Here is a 25,092-nt window from a genome sequence, read left to right as displayed (position 1 = left end):
CACTTGCATCTATCCACCTCGAATGTACTGAAAATGTTCTAAAAAAGTCCATTCCTGGTAAAGGCGAGCAGAAATAACATATACATTCTCTCTGCTCACACTGCATCAGTCACGCTTGTCAATCAAAATGAAAGTACCCTTAGAGAAAAATAAATATCTAAATAAATAAATTAGCTGTATATTCTCATTCCTTTGACATGTCTCAAGCCTAAAGCATACATTGGTTTTTACTAGGGATGTCCCAAGCCTATCTCAAGGATCTGTATTCGCGCCGATTAAGTGTTTTTTGTACTGATCGGTTTTGGCTTTCCTAAGCCTGATCTTTCATTTTATGTCAGCTGTCATGCACAGTAGGTGGCGGTATGCACCTTCAATTGGGTTTGCCAACCGCCAGAGAATGTCTAATATAATCCGTAGACGGGCTCTGCAACCGCCATTAAAGGCAAAAAAGAAGCTAGAATGTGTGTGCTTGACGCCCGATAACCAATGAGGTCTGTTCTAGCGTGTCACACGCGCATGTTCGACTTTCCGTGTTTAAAGCATATCTGACGCGCACTTTTGTAACAAATCACTCTAAAGCTATTGGTTGCATCCAGCCTCGGACTTGAGTGACAGACAGGCATTCTGACATCGCAAACTTCATGCTTTCTAAACCTTAAATCCACTTATTTTTCTTTTTGTTGCAATTATTCAGCTTACTGTACATATAAAATTCAAGAAGTTTCTATAAGTAGTAACATATTTAGAATTGTGACCACACAGTCTGTTTACATCAGATTACATCTACCAATGTCCTTATATAGTATATATATATATATATATATATATATATATATATATATATAGAGAGAGAGAGAGAGAGAGAGAGAGAGAGAGAGAGAGAGAGAGAGAGAGAGAGAGAGAGAGAGAGAGAGAGAGAGAGAATTACTGTAGTAATTGTTATATTGGAATTAAAATATAAAAAGGATGCCCCTTTTTTACATTTGAGCCCCTAAGAAACTCTGCACATCCCTGTATACATTGGATTGATTTTAATAAATTTATTGTACTTTTAAGTGGGCACCAAGCACTGGGAAAACACAAGTATCGGATCAGGACTCTGTATCGGCAGATACTCAATTTTCAATTACTCGGATCGGATTGGAGGCACAAAAAGCTTGATCGGAACATCCCTAGTTTTTACGCATACAATAAGGGTATGAGTACAGTGACAATTTCATCATCAGCATAGTATGTGCATACTGTACGTGAAGTCAATTTTTTCTAACTGGACATACAATGTCTTCTTAGCTAGCATGCTATCAGAAACGTGCGTTTGGCAGTACGTACGTATACGCAAAGTATTTGGGCCAAAACTGAAGTATACTTTGAGCTTCAGTTATGTAGGCAGCTTTTCTCTATATGTGTGTGCTTTCTGCTCTCCCTACTTTGTATGTAAATATCTAAGTCTCACCTTGTAGAAGAAGCCACAGCACATCTTCTGGTCTGGTCCAGTCTCTGTTTCTTTGTTGCTCTCCAGGTCATACCCATCTAGAGGCTTTAGAATAGAGAGAGGAACCTCAATCAGATCCTTCTTCTTTTGCGACTCTTCTTCATTTATGTTCCCACTTGCCGTTTCCGTCGAACGGTCCATTGTCGGCTGAGACAGAACCTCAGATGTTGGCGCATTCATGTTTCTATCATGTTTTGCGTCTTCCTGCTTTGCGTCACCTTGAGCAGTCGGTGCATTTGCAGCAATTTTTTGTGCATCCTCACTTGAAGGTCCCTCGTCATGTCCCAAGTATGCAAATGAGCTGGTCTGCATCTGGCTGGGCAAGAAACGTCTAAGTCGAGGCAGGCTGTCCACCGACTGCTGCGTGTTGAGCATGCGGCTGAAGGGCGTCACCTTCAGGTCGTTGGGCCTTGGCGTTCGTGGCGTCCTTGCATGGAAAGACGCGGACTTCCTTTTGATCAGAGAGGGCGAACGGTGTGATGTGCGTGGCGAGCCGGTGGATGACAAAATGGGGGAGAGCGACCCCACCGAACCTCGGCCCACTACACTGCTGCTGCGCAACTCACGCAGCTGTTTGCGTGGCGCCGGGTCCGGCGGCGAAATCACCCAACTCTGGTGATCACGCATCTGCATGATGCGTTCCTGCTGCTGTGCCAAACGCTGCATCTCCGACTGTAGGAAGCTCAAAGATGTGTTCAGGCGCTCGATGGATCGATTGTACTCTGCCAAGTCCACCTCCACGGCTGCTTCCTCCAGGGGGGATTTCGGCGGGGCACCATCTGGTCGACATCTCTCCAGTCTGGAATTGGAGTCATTCAAATTCAAGGGTGTCTTCAGAGGTTGAGAGTCACTGATCTCTTTTTCCTGACCATCTGGTCCTTTGCTGTCACCCCCTAGTGGCGACACGACTCCTTTACGCCTGACCACGTTGAGGAAGGCTGTCCTGCCCATGCGCTGCCGGTGACGTGTGAAAGCCGCTTCGACTTTCTTCTTCTGCGCCTCAATGGCTCTGCGTTTCTCTTCCAGTTTCATCTTCAACTGCACCATCTCCGACGCCAACAGTTGTGAGGGATCACGAGGGGAGGTGATGCGAGCAGGGCTGCGTGCGTCAGGAGTAATCGAGCGAACCGTTCCTGTCGCTCCTGGGGTTGAGACGTTCAGCTCGCCACTCTCAGGCGTGTTACCGCCACTACTGCTGCTACGGCCATCGCCGTGGTTCAGTTTACGAAATTTCTGTTCGGCGAAGCTGGTCATGCGAACTGCAGAACCCAATGAGGAGGCCATGCTGGTGGCCAGGGAACGCATTCCCAAAAGGCTTGGGCACGGGCTGCCAACAGTTTCCGGAAGTGGACAGGAACGAGCTTCATGGTCCTGGTCCATGTCCGAGTAGTCCTTCAGGGACGAATCCTCATCCTGTCCATCCTGGATGTCCTCGGTACGGACATGGATTCCAGTGTCCATGTCAGTAGAGGTGGAATTTAGGTCCGCGTCGTCTGCTCTGACCTTGGAAAGCGAGTCCTCGGAATCGTTTGAGTCAGTGCCGGAGTTGTGGGAAGATGGGTTGTGCAGGAAAAAGGCGCTGTCTCCAGATGGGGGCTGCAAGCTGCTGTGGGGTTGTTCAGAGTCATGGATGATCTTCAGGGCTTCTTCTATACTAGGAGTGTTGGGCTGAGGGTCATACGAAGGGCTGAGGTTATCTGCTGACACGCCATTTGAGTACCTGAAACATGGGATATTCATTCAATTAGAGTGAACTCTCAAGATTTAGATACCTTACTTCAAAATAAAACAGCTTGACACTGAACATAATAAAACTAACATTTCTTTAATGTTTATTGTTGACCATAAAAATGTAACAATCTTTTTTACAATTCATTATTTCTCTCCCTTGTGACTTTCTTTCTTCCAAGAAATACAAAAGTTTAATAGAATGTTTAGAAAACACATGATGACAAAAATGACAAAAAAGGCAGCATAAAAGTAGTTCAAATGACTATTGTTAAATGAAACACAATATATTTCATGTCTTCTGAAGACATATGAGCATATGAGACATGAGCATCCAGCATCCATCCCTGTTCACATTTATTTTACATTTGCCCAAACCTCTCCTTTTGAGTTCATGAATTAAAAGTCATAAGGGTGAAACAACATCAGGGTGAGTAAATGCTACATAAAGGGCAAAGAAAAAAGAAAAAATAACAAACAAATAAATAAAAATGAAAGATGTACCCAGTGTAGTTTCCCAGACGATGTCTGCTGGATTTCTCATCATCCTCCTCATGTATTTTGCTGTTGGCGTTCCCGTTAACAGGCTGGAACGAAAGGTTCCTCCGCATTCCTCGGGTGGCATGGTGGACTTTAAAACACAAACCTTCTGTGCTTGCCGATCGGTTCAGTCCACGTCTTGAAGATGAACTTGAGCTGTCATCAAGTGGAATCTCAAATGATATCCCATGAGCTGAAGACCTGAGGTGAAGACAAAGGATTATATATCTGGAGCATGTAAAGACAGAGTAAGAGAGTGAAAGGGATAGAGTGTTAGTATAGGGCGCAGACCGTTTCTCTTTTGGCCATGTCCCCACACATCCGTCCACATATGACATGGAAGATGACTGCCTGATAACTGCTGTGAAAGAGAGAAATACCATTTACTTTCCTGCAACAGCAAGTAAATGTTTGCATCTAAATAAAAGCTTAATCTACATTTATTCCATGCATTCAAGCTAAAGGTTGTATCAGTATGTGTGTGATCACTGTGAATGGAGACTATTGCTAGAGCCATGTTTTACCAGTTACACAGACATACAACTAAAGAGGGAAGCAAAATCTCTTTTTAGTTTTATGAAGGAATGGCTCATTTTTTAAAGTCTTACCTGAATTGTCATTTTCAGGTTGTGACCTATAAGACAAAATTATTTGAAATATAATTTCTTGCATTAAATCATAATAAATAAAACCTCAAACTTGCATTGTAATAAATACAAACCTAGACTGCTCTGGACTGCCTGGTCTTTGGATCAGGTTTTGTTTGGTTATGGGAGCCAGATTATTGGACTGGGATAGGTCAAAAGCTAAAAAAGAACATATATTCAATTTAGCGTAAAGCAAATGCATAGCATGAGCTCCAAACATAACACCCGATGAGAGGGACCTTACCTTTGGTATTGACTGTGCGGGGCTGAACAAAAGATGGTTTCACAACTTCACACCACCAGAATAGCTCTGCCATAAACACAAGGTAGTTACTCTGAAACAAATAAACAGATGTTAATTAATTAGGAGAAAAAGATACAGCTCAAAGAAAGAGGAGAACTGAAGATACCTACATGGATGAATTTTGGACAATCATTTGAATCTTGCAAAAAGAAAGAAATGAAGGGTCTGATGTGTGTGTGAAGTGCTGCTCATATAATGTTGTTCTATAACCACAAGGTGCCACTGTTCTCCTTTAAATAGAGATTGAACCTTTACAGACCTTTACTAACTTCATGACTAGTGTATTCAAAATGAAATTATAGCATACTGCTTACTATGGGTATACAATATATATAGTCTTCTATTTCAAAATGTCCCATGATCTTTTTACATTGCATATTGAGTTCAACAAATGGCATCCAGCTATTATTTCAGAAAAAAAAAGCTTTCTTTAATCCAGGTTTGTGTAAATGATGCATCAGTTTAGAGGGTCATCGGTTGATGTATTCATCTGACATCAACATATTCTGTTGTGAAGGAAACAGAATTGTGCAAGTTTAAGCTATTGAAATACTATAATAACTGTGCAAAATGCACTTTAAATAGTGTATAGTCTATTAGAGTGTATTTATTGAAAGAAACAGCACAGCAGCCATGAGAAGAGCCTCTTTTCAGCGCAACAAGAGGAACAAAGCAACCGGGGCAGCCTGACACGAACAGAACAGACCCAGAACTCTCTGCAGATTTATTCAGTCCAGACACATTTATTTCTGCACAGTTAAGGGCTGTTAGCCTCATGAAAAAGGCCTCATTTAGTGTAATCACAACATTTAAGGCCTAAATGACCAAAGAAATCAGATGTACCTTTGTTTTACTGGAGAGTATGTGACTGGCTGAAACAGCCGACAAGCATTTTAACCGACCACAGACTCATCTGACAAAACGGCAAATCCACGGCTGCTGGTTTGGAAAATGTAACACATTTTGCTCAAAGCTTTTAACTGGCTGGTGTCATGATGGTGGCTATGTGAGGTAAAGGCTACACATGGAGTGTGTTTATCTAGACAAACTGCTTCACTAACATAACTGTCTGAGGCGATCCACATGGCAGCGCTCTCCCACTCACAAACTATGACTCAGTCATTCCAAACGGTCAGATTTAAAACACGCACCGGCCGTTTTTCCCATCCTGCATCAGCCCTGCTGAGATTCCCTGTAATACTTCAGTGATCACTCATTCATGGTCTCAAACTAAAAAAGGATATTCAGTGGAAAATCACCACAGAAAGTGCCCAGATTCTGTATCCTAGAAACCATACAAAGTTTGCAACACTGAACCAAATGGGAAACACGCATCCTACTCATTGTTGAAACATCTGAGCAACTTCAGATACTAAATCATACCAGGAAAAACAAGCAATACAATTTTCCACTGGTTAGTCAACTTACATATTATTGACTTCAGTAATATATTATGGTGATATAAAATCAGCACACAAAACTAAATTGTCATGCAACTCACCATCATGGTCACCCACAATTAAAACTGTCATCATTTACTTATCCCCATGTTGTTTCAAACCTGTATGACTTTCTTTATTTTGTGGAATACAAAAGAAGATATTTTGAAGAATGTCGGAAACCAATAAGTTTAGGTGACGACTGACTTCCAGTGGACAAAACAACAACAACAACAACAACAACAACAACACTGAGACATTTCTCAAAATATCTTTATGTTTCACAGAAGAAAGAAAGTCATACAGTTTTGGAATGAAATAAGGATAAGTAAATGAAGACAACATTTTTGAGTGAACTATCCCTTTAAGAAAGCACAGATCTCCTCAATAAGCCACACAATTTGAGGTTCATGTCCGTAGAATAAACGGTGTACGCCAAGAAGATAAAAATTTAGAGTTAGGGTTTTGTTCAAATCCATACCTCTTAGTATGTTAACAGTAATAGTGGTGTAACATTAAATATGTGCAAAAACAAATGCAAGAAATGTGAAAACATCAGTACAGCATTACATCAAAACATGCCAAGATGACCTATCGATCTAAATAAATCTATCAATCAATCTTTCGGTAAAATGGTATCAGTAAAGAGAAGTGAAGAAGTGCTGCACGTGGACGTCAGGCTTTACCTTGATGGTGCTGGAGGCGTACAGCATATCCTCCAGAGTGAAGTGACAGCAGTTGCTGAGGTTTTCCCTGCAGAACTCCTGGATCAGCTGGAGATTGTACAGACTGTCAGCCAATGACATTGTTTCTTTGATGCAGATATCTGGATGGGGAGGGAACAAACCACATAACAGCCAATGACATTATGAATTAATCTGAGGGGGCGGAGACAGAACACAAGTAGAAGCCAATGGAGTCTTTGAGGGCGGGAACAGAATGTGTGATGTAATGAACAGAATCCTCCCGAGTCACGGGGTGGGGATGTGTTTATGTTTGAATAACTGCTCCTCTGTTCTCTCTCAAACTTTCATTCACGCACTCCTACTCGCTGTTTATTCCTTTCACTCATTTCTTCTTCTACCCTCATATGCCCACATTCGTATCAAGAAACGGTAACACTTTGTTTTACAGCGTCCTTGTTACATATGTTACATGTACTTACCATAGTAATAACAGTAAATTGTGCATAATTACATGCAACTAACCCACAACCAAACTCTAATCTTTCCCTAACCCTATAAGTTCATGTAGTTATTTATTATTACTCAGCACTTAAATATATAATTACACTGTAACAATGATACCTTAAAATAAGGAATAACCCGAGAAATTAAAACTTCTATTCAGCAAGGATGCATTTAATTGATCAAAAGTGACAGAAAATTTTCAATTTTAACTTAACATTAATCAAAAAAATTATCACGGTTTTCACTAAAATATTTCACTTAAGTATAATCAGCACAACTGTTTTTAACACTGATAATAATAAGAAATATTTCTTGAGCACCAAATCAACATATTACAATTATTTCTGAAGGATCATGTGAATCTTTTAGGATTTTTAACTTATTTTCTTTTAAGCAGAGTTTAAAATAAAATAAAAAACCCTGCCATTATTTCAATAAGTCACTTTTAAAGAGACACAGAGACAGTGTCCTTCAGCTGACCCTGAATATTTGAATGTTGTTATGCTCCTGTCATGAGGGTCTTCAGAGAGAGTTTAGTGGATAATGTAGTTTTCCTGATGCTGTTTGTGTGTGTACGTCTGTTATCTACAGGACCAGATTAGGGGCAGAGTATTTTGTTGAGGGTTTATCTGTATAGGCCTCTGTTGGAGGGTTTGTACTCAACAACACCTCTCAATGAAACTAAATGAAGACACACTTCTTTCTGACTAAAATAGTGTAGCCAATTTCCAGGAAAAGTCTACACACTACACAAGAAACTTTAGCAGTCTTAGTACAAGATTAGGAAATCATTCCTGATTGTGCAGTTTAATGTCAGAGATGTGGTCTAGCAGTGTCATGTATGGTTGAGGCAAAGATACCAAAATAAACAGGATTTTAAGGAGAACTCCGGTCAATTTTAACATTGAGCTCATTTTTTTGTCAATTTGGAGTGCTGTCAATACAGAGAACAACGACAAAAATCGGTGTTGCCTACACCGTGTTATCCTCTTTTTAAAATTTGCACCCTGTTGACTTCAATGGGGCAATATTTAAACCTGCTTTTAGCCTCTTTACATCCTTGATGTGTCATTACAAGTGCACAGGTCATGTGAGTGATTCCTTCAGAGTGAACACGAGTGAGTCTGACTGCAGTAGATGTGAAAGAAATGGATAAAAATGATGTTATTTAAGCCAGCGCAAATACCTGTATTTACATCCTGTTTTCGGTTGAAGTCCAAAGTAGTCGATTGCCGAGTTCACGCGCGTGATCATAGGTAACTAAACCTATGCGCGTGAACTCGGCAATCGACTACTTTGGACTTCAAAATGAGCTCAATGTTAAAATTGGCCGGAGTTCTCCTTTAAGTGCAGCAGTCCAGTGTTTAAAAACAAAGTTGACATAATACTCAGAGAACTCTTGACTAGAGACACGGAAACAGAACAACCAAACTTCATAAGACGAGATCGGACAAAGAAAGGAAACACAGGGCTTAAATAACAGAGTGAACTAATCAAGCAAAACAACATAAGGTGCACACTAATCAATCAGTAACCACGGAGACGGATGACATGAAAAAACCAACTCATAGTAACACAAATGCAGATAACACATATCAGAACCCTGACAAGCCGTTAAAACACATTCTATGACACAAAAAGCTTTGGTGCTCACGCGGCTGACACAAATTTGAGTCCAACTCATGGCACTTAAAATAAAATAAAATAAAATAAAAATGAGCAGTTTAATATAAATAATTTATTAAAAGTTTGCCCAAAAAATGCACAATCTGTTATCATTAACTCCATATAGATTGATGTCTGTTCCTCATGCAAAGCCACTGTATACATTCAGAAGACCTGAAATGCAGAGCATACATTATATGGACTACTTTTTTGTCCTTTTTAGAAAAATGACAGTCCCTGGTCACGGCAAAAAGCAACTTAATTTTTTCCCCGAAACGTTTGTGTTCTACAGAAGAAAATAATTAACATCAGGGTGGATAAATAATGACAGATTTTTTTTTTTTTTTTGGATGAGCTATACCTTTAATTTAGAGAGAAAGTCTACAATAAAACCAACTGATCACGGCCCCAGAAGTTCAGAACCATTCAACCACTCAATGAGCTAAGGCCCTTTCCTGACATGTCATCATTACATATCAATGCCACTCTATAAATATAAAGCAACTTATTCATCTCTCTCTCTCTCTCTATCTCTCTCTCTCTCTCTCTCTCTCTCTCTCTCTCTCTCTCTATAGTCTCTTATGCTCACTAAGGTTGCATTTATTTTAAAAAATTCCTTCAGAAATCATTCTAATTTGCTGTTTTGTTGCTCAAGAAACCTTCATTATTATTAATTTTATTATTATTATCATCAATGTTGAAAACAGTTTTTGCTGCTTAACAGACGAAGGTTGAAACTTGTTAGGAGAAACAGATCGATATTTCTCACATCACAAAGAAGAGTTTCCAGCAGCAGTACCTTCCAGTGGCACAGCATCAGGACAGTAGAAGTGCAGCAGTGCAGCCAGTGCGCAGCCGTCTGTGTTGTCCTTCAGGAGATTGTCCACCAGGGGGAAACAAAGAGCCGGACGTGCAATAGAGTCTTCTTTCCTGTACCGCCCCTGTGGATTACACACACAGAATGGTTGCCATGACAGCAAGATTGTTAAAATGCATAATAATCAGACATGAGTCAGTTAAGGGAAACAGACACAAAATTATTTTATTTAATTACTTGTATTACATATAACATCTATATGTTATATGTAATACAAGTAATTTAATTAAATAATTCTGTAATTATTTATAATAATAATCCTGTTCTTTTGAACTTTCTATTCATCAAAGAATTTTGGAAAAAAATTGTACACAATGTTTTCAACATTGAAAATAATAATGAATATTTTTTTAGCATCAAATCAGCATATTAGAATGATTTCTGAAGGATCATGTGACACTGAAGACTGGAGTAATGATGTTGAAAATTCAGCTATCATCTGAGGAATAAATTACATTTTAAAATATATTAAAATAGAAAACAGTCATTTAAATTGTCATAATATTTCACAATATTACTGTTTTTATTTATTTATTGTTTTTTATCAAATAAATGCAGCCTTGGTGAGCAGAAGAGACTTCTTTTAAAAACATAAAAAATCTTACCAATCTAAAACTTTTGACCAGTAGTGTATATATATATTTATATTTTGTTCTTAATATATGTTGTTTGTATATCTGGAGTTTGTAACAAAAATAATTTCCCCCTGGGATTATTAAAGTTTTTCTGATTCTTATTCTTTAGCAAGTCTACTGTTGTGTATTTTCACAACAGAGTTTTGACTTATTTTCCGTGTGTTTTTATACTTTTCTATTATCACTCATTTAAATGGGAAGCTTTTTATATCTTGCTTGTTATACCTTTTGTACCCTTCTGTCATAGTATTCATCGTTTTTATTGTTAATAAACAAACCACATCCACCCCCCGCACTTTTGAAAAGCTTGCTACGCCCCTGGGTGTGTTTGAGTTTGCTGTGTGTGTGTTTAGGTGTGTCAAGTTACAAAGGCAGGTAAACAAAACCGGTCTTTGGACAATTGAATGCGGTTTATAGGCACTGCGCATGTTTATACGGAAGTGTTCCTCATTCCTTCCTTCACTGTGACTGTATGCATATTTCAGTTACTACAACCTGCAAAGCAGTACCCTGTCTTGCATTAACTCAAAAAGAAGATTTCCAGAGTAAGTACTGCTGAAATTTTCATTGATTCTCAAGCTGTAGAATGATGTACTCATTGTTTAGTAGCTATGTTACATTTTTAACTACTTTCTAAACTTAATTGTCATTTACAAATCAAATATTTATGTAAGATGAAAGTAAATGAAGACTCAATAGATGGCATTTATCATCATTTATCACTTAATGCCATTTAATGAGATTAATTTATCACTGTAGTCAGTTTTCAACAGAATCCAAATTTAAAGACCCCCTGTGGTGAAAATCAAGTTTTTAATTATTTTATGTCTGTGTCGTGTTTTAATACGCCAAACCATGTACGCAGACCAGTGTATTCTCTCCTACCGTCACAAATTTTTAACCAATCTTGTCCTATCATTATTTCTAAGGATGCTGATTTTTAGAAGGGAGCTGTCTTGACTCTGAAATGGTCAATGGGAACATGGTTTGTGTAACATTAGCAACACATTATTAGCTGTTTGATAACGTAGTCAAGCCAAAGGCTAATCATATCAATTACCATAATGTGTCGACTAGGGATGTCAATTTACACAAATTCCCATTATCGATCGTCGTTTAAATTAACAATACTGCAATATGCGTCTACTGCAGACTTATAGTCATGATGAATATGAAACTCTAGCTGTAAAATGGTCCCAAACAAAACTCCGGCACGCTCGCTTCATTTTTCTGCTTTACCTGTTTTTGCAGAGTGTTTTTGTGGTTGGGTGTGTTTAAGTTTGCTCTGGTTAAGGTGTGTCAAATTACAAAGGCAGGTAAACAATGGTCTTTGGAAAGCAGTTTATAGGCACAATGCATGTTTTTACGGAAGTGTTATTCAACACTACCTTCACTGTGATATGCATTTTAGTAAAAACAACCTGCAAAGCATTACCCAGTCTTGCATTAACTCAAAAAGAAGATTTAGAGTGACATTTACATTGATTTCTCAAGCTGTACAATTTTTCAAGCTGTAATACCATGATATTACAGTATCAACTGAGGGTTTTCTTGCTTTCTTTTTAGGGTGAGTCATGCTAGCACCCCTGTATAATTTGCTCTTCTTCTTCAGAATCAGTTTCTGGTTCAAACATATTTGGCTGAATTAAACCAATATTTCCATTTGCCATTGTGTAGAGTTAACAACAGTTGACTAAGTGGATCAGGTAGTCCGAGATGGTGTGATTGAGTACAGGCGGGACTAATTTGCACATACGTGGATCCGCATACTAAATTAAGCAATGGTGTAGAGTTACATTTAAGCAATTTTAAGGCATGAAGAAATTATTTTCATGTTTATGTTTTTTGATTATCAAAGATAAGTTTAAGGAATAAAATTATTGACTGCAGGGGGACTTTACAGAAAAAATTGTTGTTTCAGACTCAAAATATTCTGAATATCTCCTCACCTTTTGAACTGCGCAGGGTTCTCCTGTATCTCGGACTCTCTGTCCTTGAGCCAAAAGGTCACTAAGATGTTCATTTACCTGCATTGGAAAATGAACACGTGCAATAAGCATGTAGCATACATTGGGACACACAAGAACAAAACAAAAAAAACAGATTCATACACACATTCTTTCTGTGTATTCTGCTAAGGTTAATTTACACACATTTTAGAAATAAACTGCCCATTCATATTTTTATTTACATTAAATCTATGATCTAAAGTTGAAAAAAAAAAAATGGTTAAATGGTTAAAGAATGGCTTTCAAGAAAACTTTCAAGATACCAGGGCAAAGGTATACAGTTGATTTAATGGTCCCTTATTATGCCCCTTTTCACAAGATGTAAAATAAGTCTCTGATGTCCCCAGAGTGTGTATGTGAAGTTTCAGCTCAAAATACCCAACAGATCATTTTTTACAGCATGTTTAAATTGTCATTTTTTGGGGCTCAGAAAAACGTACTGTTTTAGTGTGTGCCCTTTAAATGCAAATAAGCTGCTGCTGGACGACCCAGGGGGCGGAGCCTCACGAGCTCGCGCTCAGTCTCTCAGGACAATTTCATCTCACGGAATGATGATAATATCAGAAACTCTCAGTAACGGTGTTCAGTTCGAGTCGGACAATAATTCCTACAGAGTCAGAGTGCTGTATAGAGATGATACAGGTATAGTTTAGTAGTTTAATTACGGTTATTATAACGTATTTGTCATCTGCTTGTATGTATCCATTATTTATTAATAGCCTACAAGTCTGCTGTCTGAATGATGATCAAACATATACTGATGAGTTTAATAAAGTTTATTGTACATCACACAAAAGATGAAGCGTCAGTTTTACTTCAGAAAATCACCGTAAGAGCTGAGTAAACACAGTAAGTTATTAGAAGTGCGCAAGTACATAAACGAATTTCGGTAGAGTTGAGGGAGCATTCCTGTGGGCGGAGGTTAGTCAAAAAACGGTTCTAGTGACGTCATTAAAGAAGGAGGTAGAGGGATGTAGTCCAAACGGGCCGTTCGATGTAGGCGACTTCTGTTAAATAAAATATCTCGCTTGGCATTGAACTTTGAGCTTTATAATTTTACAGATATTATTTATACTCTAACAACAACATTACACACTAACTAAAGTTTGAAACATGGGATCACGAAGAACGGGACCTTTAAGGAAACAAAGCAAAGATGTGTGCAATTCTGTGCAATTATGAATAATCCTGTAGAGTAATGGGCCTCTGAAACAGTGAATTACTGTGTGGATTTAACTTTAAATATATCTTTGTCTTATTTTGTCTTGTCAGCTGCATGCTTGGTAACACAAGGTGAGAAAAAAACAGGGATGAACAGAGCTTAGAGTGTTTTCATACTCCACAAGAGGTAAGATAAACAACAGAACATACTATTTTGATATTCTACTTCCTACAAAAGGAAAGTTTTAGTTTTATTTTAGTTAAAAGCGTAATGCTAAACACCATAATCACACATTTAATTATGTCTGTCATAACAAAATGAGTGGACAAATTAATGGAAAAATGTGTTTGAATGTCAAAAAATGTACCTGATTCAAAAATACATCACTTTAAGAGTTCAAGTAAGTTCACAAAGAATTTTATCTTACCAATAGGAACCCTCCAATGAGTTCCTAGTTTAGCTTAAAACCTATGCACAAAAACACTTAAGAACAAGTTTTACAAAGGAACTCTTAATATAAGAGTAAGGCAGGGTTGACCTCATTGCTGGATGTCATTTTTTATTGCTATGACATGATGTTACACACACTCTTTTAAATCGCACATATAGAAGCATGGCAGGCAGGCAGGCAGCGGGAAGGAGAAATATATAAAAATAGAAATATATAACTATATGAAAAACAAAGCAACATCGGAACTGGTATTTGGATATAGTTACAGACCTGGGCTGGATTTCCCGAAACCTTCTTAACGCTACGTCGTTCTTAAGTTATACCTTAAAGGGTAACTAAACCCCAGGTCAGAGCCTGACTCCACCCACTGGCAATATTTAAAAAATGCTGGAAAAGTGGGCAGACCCCAGCGGAGATAGACGTGTCTTCATGCAAAGAATAAAATTGTCATTACACTGCTTGTTGTTAGCTTTTTAATTATATTATCCAAAGGTACATCAGCTGGCAAACCATTAGGCAGTAAAGGCTTTAGAGTCAGTCTGTTTAAAGGGAATGATTGTGGTGGGGAGTTTGCTCAAACTATGGCAGCAATACAGCGAATAGTTGTTCTAAAAGACGGCGCCGTCTGCGGAGCGCTTTCAAAGGCCAGTGAAAGCATACTGTCAGTTAAGTCCTATTCGGACACTAATGTTTCTTATGGGCTCGTACGATATTTTCAACATTTACAGGGGTCAGTTGGTTATTTTTTATTGCCGTCTGTTATACCTTAACCCCTTAAACCCGGACACCCCCCAAATGCAGAGGAAACAGAAGCTGCATCTGAAGTGGCATTTAGATGCATTTATTTTAGATGACTGTTAAATGCAGCTCAGAGGAGATATGAATGCATTTAACCTGCAGTTATAAATGCATAAATAATGTTTTGATATTTTAAACATAAAACGTTGAATATTGATATTTTTAAAAATTTAAAAAAATGAAAAGATACTTTAAATGTGAAATTAAAACTGCATCATTAAAAGTCATTGTTAATGAGTGAGTCATTCATTCAAAAGGCTGATTCAATCAGGAACGAAGCATTCATTAAAGCTACTTAATGAGTGAGTCATTGAGTCATTCATTCATTCACCTAAGGCCCTGTCCCAAATGGCACCCTAAGCACTCTTCATCTGAGTTTGCACTTTTGTGATGTAACGCCGCTTTGACTGTCGGGAAGAAGTCTGCTGTGGAGCTTGCATCAGTGTGGGCTAGCAAAAGTGCACATCGTGGGTGCATATCAACCGCAAAGGGGGCGCTCGCGAGCACACTTCTGACACCTAAAATGAAAAATGGGACAGCCTATGATTTCAGGTTTTGGACTTAACAGACGCACACACGCACCAGCCATTGTAAGTCCACAAGACCAAAAGTGCATATGAGGTGTGCCATTTGGGACAGGGCCTAAGTGTATTGCTCAGAGATGCAAACAGGTCAGTGGCTTTGCTTGGAACTATTTTTATTGGCAAAATAGAACAAAAGCAGGTAATATTATGTCTAAAATGTAAGTCACTTAAAAGGTGCAGTAGGTGATCTCAAGATTAAATGCTTGAAAGAACACGTCTGTCTGTAGTGTACTCTTTTTTCTTTTTATTCTTATTCTTATTTTTTTCTTATTTATTTATTTTAAGCAAATTTACACACAACATAGGCATTGAACGAACAATATTAACAATTTACAATTCTCAAAGGGCAGACATAGTTGCAAATTACAATAAGTAACAGTCTCAAATCAAATATACAATCATAAGGGGCAAGGAAGAGAAAATAAATTAATAAAATGAATAAAAAATAAAAAAGCCTAAATAAAAAATTATATTAAATAATTGAAAGAACAACATTTCTAGAAAAGTAGGATATTGCAAGGTGTTGCAAGGAGCTATAGGGTACATAGCTCACTGAAGAAACTGGCTACTGTAGTAGCTTTTTTTCCTTTGAAAGGGTACGTCTGTCTGTACTCTGTATAGCATGAAATGTGCTAATGACGTGTAATGTGTGCACGAGGGTGTGTAAAAACATAGGTTGACAGACAGGTAGGACATTGTATTATTTTATTCGGACCGAATATAATGATTGGATTTACATTTTATGGTCCTACGCCTTCCACAGATTATAAAAATACATTTAGACCGTTTAACATAGTGATTGCTATCATGATATGAGGAGACTTTCAACCAGTATAACAAAAAATGGTTCTGTAGAGAATCACCTATTGCACTTTTAACTTATTGTACTTATTGTATTATTGTTTATTGAACTGTTGTATTAAATAAAATTCACAAATTCACATTTGTAATCATCATGCTAATTCTTCATATGATATTGATTAACTTGACTAAAATCTATATAAAAGACATACAGAGGTATTTTTGCCCCCTATCTTAAATATATGAGGCATTCTAAATGCATTTTATTAGACTAAATCACATAGTGAAAGCATGCACACTAAATGAGCCCGGAAAAGAGTCTAACCTACTATACTACATCACGTAGTGTAAGTGTGCTATCTCTATTTAGACACTATAGGTTGAACTGCCCTAGTTCCAAACTCATAAAACTTTCATTCATCTTCGAAACACATTTAAGATATATTTTTTAAAACTAAGAGATTTTTGTCCCTCCATTGTAAAAATGATCAATATGAATCAAGCCATTTAATCCAAGTCTTCTGCAGAGACATGATTACCCTATATGATAAACGTTTCATTTATGCTTTTATTCACATATAAACAAAACATTGATTAATGTACATGCATGCACACAGATCAAGTATGGTAAACGGAAGTTCAAATGCTCTTGTTTCTTATACTGTACATTGGTCTGTGCATTTGACTGTTGTTTACGGCGTATAAATCACACTTTTTCTTTCTTTTTTTCTATTTTTTTTTTTTTAGTATGGCTACAACGTGTCAACATACACAACTTCCTCTTCGAGTAGAGGAGTGGACAAGAGAACAAGTTTATTACTGGCTTACTGAGGTGATTAAAGTGGATAAAAAACATGCAGACAAGCTGCTTGATGAAGAAGTATCAGGGAAAGAATTAGTTTGTTACCAGCCCAAACATCTGAAGGAACTTGGTATTAAGCATGGTCCAGCTGTTCTGATTATCACCCAGTTAGAGAAGTTAAACGTGGAAGAACAAGGATCATATTCCCACATACAGCACAGAGAAGCCAAGCTAGACACAACAGTGGAAAACAGAGACACCATTTCAACAGATCAAACATCTAAAAAATCTAAAAAATCAAAGAGAAAATCACCTAAAACAGAACCCAGAAATCATAATTCCATAGAAAATTTGGTAAATTTTTCAATGGTTAACACCTCTCCAAAAACCACTCCAACAGAAGAACCTTTAAAGGCACCCTCTTCACAAAACAAAAATATTCAGCTTTCAGGAACTTCTAGTTGTACATCTTCCAAAGAAATCGAACCAACAGAGTTAGTTGACCCTAAAACACCGGACATGAATGCTGATAAAGTAGCTGAAAAAGAAAAGCATATGAGGAAGTCTGGATCCTTATACCACCCATGTTCTCTCTACCCATTTGATCAGAATTCTGCTTCTCATCGATACATTCAAAATTACACTTTACCACCAGAGACAGGACCAGGTAATCTAACCGATCCAGTTCATGAGTACAAGTTTATGGGCAGAACAGATGATATGAATGTGATGAAGAAAAAGTTCAATAAAGAGGTGTTTAGGTTTTCTGCTGGGTGTATGAATAGCCGCACAAATGGAACCATCCACTTTGGTGTAGCAGACTCCAAAGACTCTCAATATGCTCATGCTGAGATCATTGGGGTCAGTGTTGACAACAAGGACACTATCATTGATCACTTTAATCAGGGTCTAAAATCATACTTTGAAGAGCACACAGATGAAGCAAAGGCATGCATCAGGCAGCCACGCTTTGTTGAAGTGCTCTGCCCTGACGGCACTCTATCTGGCAAATACGTCATAGAGGTGGATGTTGTTCCATCCCACAGCATAATTCAGAGTAAGCTGTTTAAAATCCAGACTCTGGATGAGGACAATCAATGGAAAAAGAGCAAAGGAAAATCACTCCTCATCAGAGATGGAGCGGCAACACGAGATATATTTAAAATTGGGAATCCAAAAGACATACAAGACGAACTAACCCGAATAAATGCCCAAATAAATGTTCTGGATGACATGAGGAAGGAGGCAGAAAAGAGGCCTGAAAGCAAAGGAACATCAAACCAAGGGGAAAAGCTGAATAATCTGCTGACATGTGGAGGAAGCAGACTGGATCATTATGAATACTTCATCATAGTAACAAACAAAAGCCACCCTGAACAACTCCAGCATCTTCAGTTCATGACAACATTGAAATTGTTCTGTGTGTTGGACTTTGACCCAAACTCTGTAGTAAATGGGTCCTGCCAGAGATACAGAGAAGGTCGAATTGCAAACCTTCACAAACCGAGCCAGTTCCATGGGGACCCAGGAACAATTGTGAAAAATCTCAATCTGTACAAACAAACTAGTTGGGTATTTTGTAATGGCAGAGAAGACCTGAACACAGAACCTGACAGGCCACTCAGATCAAGCGAATGGTTAAAACATAAAGCAGGAGAAGTACAGGATATGATCTCATTCCTCTGCAACCCATACACTCTTCCAAGAGGACGATTCTTAGTCATATTCCTTCTACTCTCCACTGTGGAGGCCATGAATGACCCAATTTTTGACACTTTCATGTCATTTTATAAAAACCTTGTGGGTACAGAAAACACATTAAATATTTGCACTTCGAAAGCTTCCTTTCAAAAATGGAGGGATTTCATTCAAGCCAGATGCGAACATGACATCAGTCAGCGGAGTATATATGACTTAGAGCTTAGTGAAATCAATGGGACAATACTGAAACTGGGCCAGAACAAGCAAAATGCTCAGAGACTTCTTCCATCTGCTGAGGGAAGTTCGGTGATTCTCCAAAATAAAGATGAGGACCTCATGACATCACTTGATATCCTGTGTGAAAACGAATGTGTAAACGAATTTGATGAGAGCTCTACAGAATTTGAAGAGTTCAAAATTAAAACGGAATCTGAGTTCTATAGAGGAGGCAAAGTGAAATGGTGGAACTTCTATTTCTCAGAGCAGCCAGCAGCAAAGCCATTCATAAAACGTGACAAACTCTCAAAACTAGAGAACAGTATCAGATCTCAGACCAAAAATACCAAAAGTACTTGTGTCATGGTGAATCTCTTTCATCACCCGGGGTGTGGCGGCACCACCATGGCCATGCATGTGATGTGGAACCTTAGAAAAGAATACAGATGTGCAGTGCTAAAAGACAACACTGTTTCAAAGGAAGAAGTAGCACGACATGTTGCTCATCTTATAAAATGTGGAAAAAGTGAGAACTCATTAAAAACACCAGTCCTGCTATTAGTGGAAGACTCAGAGGAAACAGAAAACACACAAGTACTCAAGCACTTATTGAGGACGATCACAGGAGAAACAGGGGCAAGTGTCATCATCTTAAACTGCATACGAACAAAAAACCCAAAAGAAAGAAACAACAAAAGTGTTGATCAGAGTGAGTTTATCACAGCAAAACTTTCTGACACGGAAAAACGTGCTTTTGAAATGAAGCTTAATGAACTTCAAGAAATAGAGTCTTTCACAACTGAGAACTTCTACAGTTTCATGATCATGAAAACTAATTTTGACCCTGTGTATGTTGAAAATGTTGCAACTAACATACTAAAAGATTTCAGAGTTGAAAGCAAACAATCACGGCTCTTCTGCATACTGGCTTTGCTGAATTCATATGTGGCTGAACCAGCTGTCTCAAGATCTTTATGTGAAGATTTTCTGGGCATCAAAAGTGCATTGTGGGGAAGAGAATCCGTGTTGGAGAAAATGGAGCCTTATTCCTGTTTGCTGATTGAATTTGGAGCAGAAGAATATGGGGGATTCAAAGCAATTCGCTTTGTTCATCAGCATCTTGCCACAGAATGTGTCAAACAACTAGAGGAGAACCATAACTGCTCCAAACCGGACATAGTCCTTGACATGTTGCACTGCGATGCCTTTTTCAAAACTTTTGCAGTGAAGGACATTCTTGTTCAATCAATGAAAAGCATGCTGATCACTCGTCAACGCAAGACAGAAGGCGATGAGAAAGACACTCTGTTTTCACCACTGATAGAAGACATAAACTCAGGAGAAGGTGGTCTTAATAAAATACAAGACATTTTTATTGCAGCTTCGGAAAGGTTTGATAAAGACTTCACGATTCCCCAAGCTCTAGCAAGACACTTGTACCTGAAAGAGAAGAACTTTGCTGAAGCTAAAAAGTGGGCAGACAGTGCTAAAGCCATCAAAGAAAATTCCTACACAGTAGATACAGTTGGACAAGTTGCAAAAAGTGAATTAAAGCACAAACTTGAGTGTAAAAAGCAAGGAAAGAAACAATGCACAGCTGAAGACTTGAGGGAATATCTTGAGTTAGCAAGCACAGCAACCAAAGCTTTCAGAAGAGCTCAAACCTTGGCAAAGACAGATGATGCCCAAGAAAATGAACAGGAACTTCACAGAAGGTTAAGCCCGTATAATATATCTGGCTACATGGGTGAAATTGACACAGCCATCACTGTTTTTGATATAATCAGAAAACTGCCATTGTTTGAGATTGGTGATCCAATGAAAGATCGTTACATACAGAGCTTTCTCAGAGGAAATCTTCCCTGCTCAAAAATCCCAGATTTAAAAAACAAATCCAATCTTGAATTTGTTGCTGTTCTTCATGGCTATGATTCTTTCCTTACATCTTTAAAATCACAGGTGAAAGAGGCATTTGACTTTCTTGAAATTTACTTCACTTACTTGAAAGAAAAAGGATCTGACGGCACGAAAGAAGCAAAGATTCGCAAGAGGATCTCAGAATACTATCAACACTACATCTCATTATTTTGCACCTCTGTAGAGGACAAACAAAAAGAGAAAAAGCAGAAACCAACACTGAGTTTGAACATGGAGATTGAAGAGTGCCGAATGTTTCTAGAGAAATACAGGGCAGATATATTCCCAGGCCTTCTCCAATTTTTGGAGCACAATAAAGATACAGTACAAACGATTGCTGAAAAATACTCATTCATACATAAGAATTCTCCCATCAAAAGTACCAAGGACAAAACAAATCATCTGCTTGCAAATATAATACTTAAGTTGATTTGGCCAAAATCAAAGTTATCAAAATCTCCCGAGGACCTCAATGAGCTATTAAATGACATTCTGCAAGATGTTGGTACACAGCACCCATACCCAGAGCCTTTCTATCTTGCCATATTGTTGCTCTGGCCAGGAAAAAATGTCAACAGTACTGGCATTAAGACCTATGTTGATAAAATCAGAAGCTCAGCAAGAAAGAATCTCTCTTATATGTACAGAACAAGGTCAACCATTGCACACTTCTTCTTGGGAAAATCTGATGGAATACAGAGGCTGGTGACGAAATTTTCCCTAGACCGATCTGAGACTGTCAGTAGTGTGAAGCATCGCAACATTCTCTGGCAAACAGGAGAAATGTTTAAGGAAATCCCAATAAACAGCAAGCTCCTCAGAGTAAGTGGCACTATTGAGCAAGGTGAGGTCTTCACAGAGTATGGAAATCTTAAGATCCCATTGCGTCCTGCATTTCTGGGTGGAGTGAGAAGCGGCTACAGCACTGAGAAAGTGTCCTTCTACATTGGCTTTGCCATGGATGGACCACTTGCTTATGATATTCAGTACGAAGATGACAGATAGATAATGTATGACAACTGTATGTCTATTTCTCGTTATTTAGATCTTGATCTAAAAACCATTTTTTTATTGCAGAAAACTTCTAAAATTAATCGGATTTAATCTGTTGTACTTGGCTTAACTATAGTTACCACATTATAATAAACAAAATGTGAATTGGATTTTTGCATACCCAATGAGAAAATCAAAATATTAATATAGAGTTTAAAATTATCTCAAATAAACATGTTCAGAGCAACATAAATTAAGAACAGGCGTTTTTCTTTGCCTCTCTCTCGCAGATACGCTGAATCTCTTTTTAGTTTCTTGTCTCCCTCACTGCGTGTGCATGTCAATGTCGATGTTTAAATAATTGTTTAAAAAAATGTTTCAGGGTAGAAACACATCAGCTGATAATACTGTATAGCCTATGTCACTGCGTGTCATCCACACCAATTACAAAAAACAACTGTAACTGCAACTGTTATTTAGCCTTTGTTGCTTCAAAGAAACAGAATGCCTTGTTGAATTCACCTTACAATAAAATGAGGTTGATCGCGAATAAAAGAGCTCTGTATCTGCTGCTCACTCCCATTTGTTTAGTTGGCATGAATGCGTTTCGTCAACAGTTCATATTTAGATAATGCCAGATTGTTGACAATCATACAGTGTGCTCAAACATTCTAAAACTCTACAAAACCAGTTGAAACAACTGGATTGAACATTTCAATTGATTTTTTTTAATGAAAAACCTTTAAATAGCCTATATTAGCTACAATATAATTTAATAAGATAGGGCCTACATTTGGACACATCGAGAGATTTATCCTGAAAGTAATTTTGCCTTTGCCTGCTCTGTATCATCAGGCTGGCTATCCAACACTCTCTATTTGAAAGAGGGGCGATTAACACCTATATTGTCCTGCACCCCCACGATAAAGCCACTGAACTGCCCCTCCTCAGGCTACCTGAGAGGAGAGGAACCAGAAAAGTCAAAATTCTAGACATTAGCATTTCTCGCTATTCTAGACATTAGCATTATTAAAGTGTTGATATTGAAGGAATTAAATAATTTAGGCAACATGTAGTAATATTTCTGTCATAAAAGTTTATTAACTTAAGTTATTTATTTATCTAATTATTGAAGAATTAAAATGCTACTTCGGTTTAGTCCAGCTTTTTCCAAGCAAAACTAAATACAAACTTCAAACTCATGTTCATTTGTTGTCATGAAAAAAATGTTCAACTCAATATTAAATTCCACAGGGATCTTTGGATCCTTACAACCAGGGTGAGATTTGTGAATAAAGCAGAGGGAGGTTATTTTTTATTATTATTCAAATAAATCTCGAACCACAGTGGGTATTTCATGCTGATGTTAAACTAAATAACATTTATAGAATAATTATGAACTTAAATGAAACAATACCACAACATTTCGACAAAGACATTATTTGATCTGTTTTTACATTTTAATTAATTTAAAGCTTTAGACATATTTCTTATCGTGACTTAGCTGCGGCAAGTGGCTTTCGGTTAATTTTTGTGACACGCAGTTCCCGGAGACAGAGACGACAGATAACGTTTTGTCGTTAGCCTATTGTGAGTGTAGGCTACATGACTAAAAGTATACAGTTTTGAATCATGTACTCTCTTACTCTTACCAAAAAATTACGGAGTATATTATGTTCTTTTAGCTGTTACGAGAAAAATAATTCAACATGCCAGAATAAAACGGGATAAAAATAATTCAGCAGAAGCAGGGATATTTAGACCAGAGGGAAATCCCCACCAAAAACTAGATTTTAACCCGTGTCATCTAAATTATTGAAACCTAAGTTCTACCGCTCGACCACAGATTTACTCACTGAGCAATGCCCAGAAGTTCAGTTGTCCAGCCGTCAGTGTGTCTGCGCACACGAGAGAGAAGCGCTCTTCATTCGTCTCATTCCTCAATAGAATAGTAAAAATAATAAGCGTCATTGCACCTAATTTATTTTCACTGACTGCGAGATAGGCCATTGATGGTCTGTTATTTTTTGTTTGTTTGTTTGTTATCGCACTTGCTCCCCCGAGGAATAGGCTTCTGTTGCCCACTGACATCTACAATATAAAATATAGGCTATTGTTGTTGTCTCTATTTTTAACTTTTGATTCTATTTTTATGTTCTAAAAGTTTGTTCTATTCTGTTTCAAATTTACTTTTACATATTTAATTTTTGCTTTTGTTAAATTTAACCAATTCTGTTGTATTGTAAAAAAAAAAGTTGTATTATTTATTTTTGTTCTAAAAGTTTTTTCTATTCTGTTTTTTTATATATATATATTCAATCAGTCTCATTCTTGTTGAAATAATGAAAAACATTTTTTACAAGACCTTGTGCTGTGTGTTTTTTTAATAAACAGATAGCCTACAAACAGAGATATATAATAGTTCACTGTTCCTACAAATAATAGTCTATATGTTTGTATACTGTGTAGACTATGACTTGTGTATGATCGTTTGTTTAAATAACATTAACCAAATTTTCTTAATTTATTTAATGTAGCTCAAACAATAGAGCGTTGGTGCTTGCAATGCCAAGTTCATGGGTTCGATTCCCAGGGAAAGCAAGAACTGATAAGAATGTGAAAATGTGTACTTTGAAATGCAATGCAAGTCGCTTTGGATAAAAGCATCTGCCAAATGTAAATGTAAAATAATTACATATAATAATAAATATGTGCTTGTTTTGATTTTTCATGTTTGTTCTAGGCTTATTTGAAAAATTACCATAGTTCTATCATCCTTAGTGTTAACTGACATTAGCCCCACTTACGTTTCAAAATCCGGCAATTGTTGCTGTTTTGCAAAATGTCCCTTTGCGCCACCTTGAGGTCATTTCGCGAATGACTTTAAAATGCGACTGGTTTATTTTTGCCACGCGGTGGTAATAGGCATTCTGGTTGACCACCAACTGTATGCTGATTTGACCTGCTGGTATTGAGTGGTGTTATATGTATCTGGCTAAAATTCTGGTCTAAGGTCCACAACACAAGAAGGTTCCATGACATAAGCCCTTTGCCTGTCTGCTCTGAGCATGGAAAATGTATCACAATGTAATGCTATTGTACAAATTTAAGACATTTTAGCTAATCTGAATTTAGATTTAA

The 25,092-nt window shown here is 37.7% G+C and overlaps 2 protein-coding genes across 5 annotated transcripts in view; one reads left to right on the top strand and one right to left on the bottom strand.

The window, feature by feature from the left end:
- The window catches only part of camsap2b (calmodulin regulated spectrin-associated protein family, member 2b), a 52,291-nt gene that overhangs the window by 7,380 nt on the left and 19,819 nt on the right, over nucleotides 1–25,092 (bottom strand). For 2 of the 4 annotated variants that reach the window (XM_079875182.1, XM_079875180.1), the window contains exons 4-12: nucleotides 12,467–12,544; nucleotides 9,805–9,946; nucleotides 6,837–6,976; nucleotides 4,652–4,742; nucleotides 4,482–4,566; nucleotides 4,369–4,394; nucleotides 4,052–4,121; nucleotides 3,725–3,961; nucleotides 1,454–3,212 (exon numbers count right to left, since the gene is read on the bottom strand). In XM_079875182.1, the coding sequence (XP_079731308.1) occupies nucleotides 1,454–3,212; nucleotides 3,725–3,961; nucleotides 4,052–4,121; nucleotides 4,369–4,394; nucleotides 4,482–4,566; nucleotides 4,652–4,742; nucleotides 6,837–6,976; nucleotides 9,805–9,946; nucleotides 12,467–12,544 (2,628 nt within the window). The remainder of the gene's footprint in view (nucleotides 1–1,453; nucleotides 3,213–3,724; nucleotides 3,962–4,051; nucleotides 4,122–4,368; nucleotides 4,395–4,481; nucleotides 4,567–4,651; nucleotides 4,743–6,836; nucleotides 6,977–9,804; nucleotides 9,947–12,466; nucleotides 12,545–25,092) is intronic. The other 2 variants (XM_079875183.1, XM_079875181.1) reach the window with 1 other exon arrangement.
- Nucleotides 10,979–24,673, top strand: LOC307160872 (sterile alpha motif domain-containing protein 9). Its single transcript, XM_079875179.1, has 3 exons — nucleotides 10,979–11,062; nucleotides 13,799–13,874; nucleotides 17,070–24,673. The coding sequence occupies exon 3, from the start codon at nucleotides 17,071–17,073 to the stop codon at nucleotides 21,961–21,963; it is 4,893 nt and encodes a 1,630-aa protein (XP_079731305.1). The 5' UTR covers nucleotides 10,979–11,062; nucleotides 13,799–13,874; nucleotide 17,070; the 3' UTR covers nucleotides 21,964–24,673.

This window comes from Squalius cephalus (assembly GCF_949319135.1).
Source record: "Squalius cephalus genome assembly, chromosome: 7".
Taxonomy (NCBI): Eukaryota; Metazoa; Chordata; class Actinopteri; order Cypriniformes; family Leuciscidae; genus Squalius; species Squalius cephalus.
Note: the sequence above shows the minus strand (reverse complement) of the source record. Positions and strands in the feature narration are given on the sequence as shown.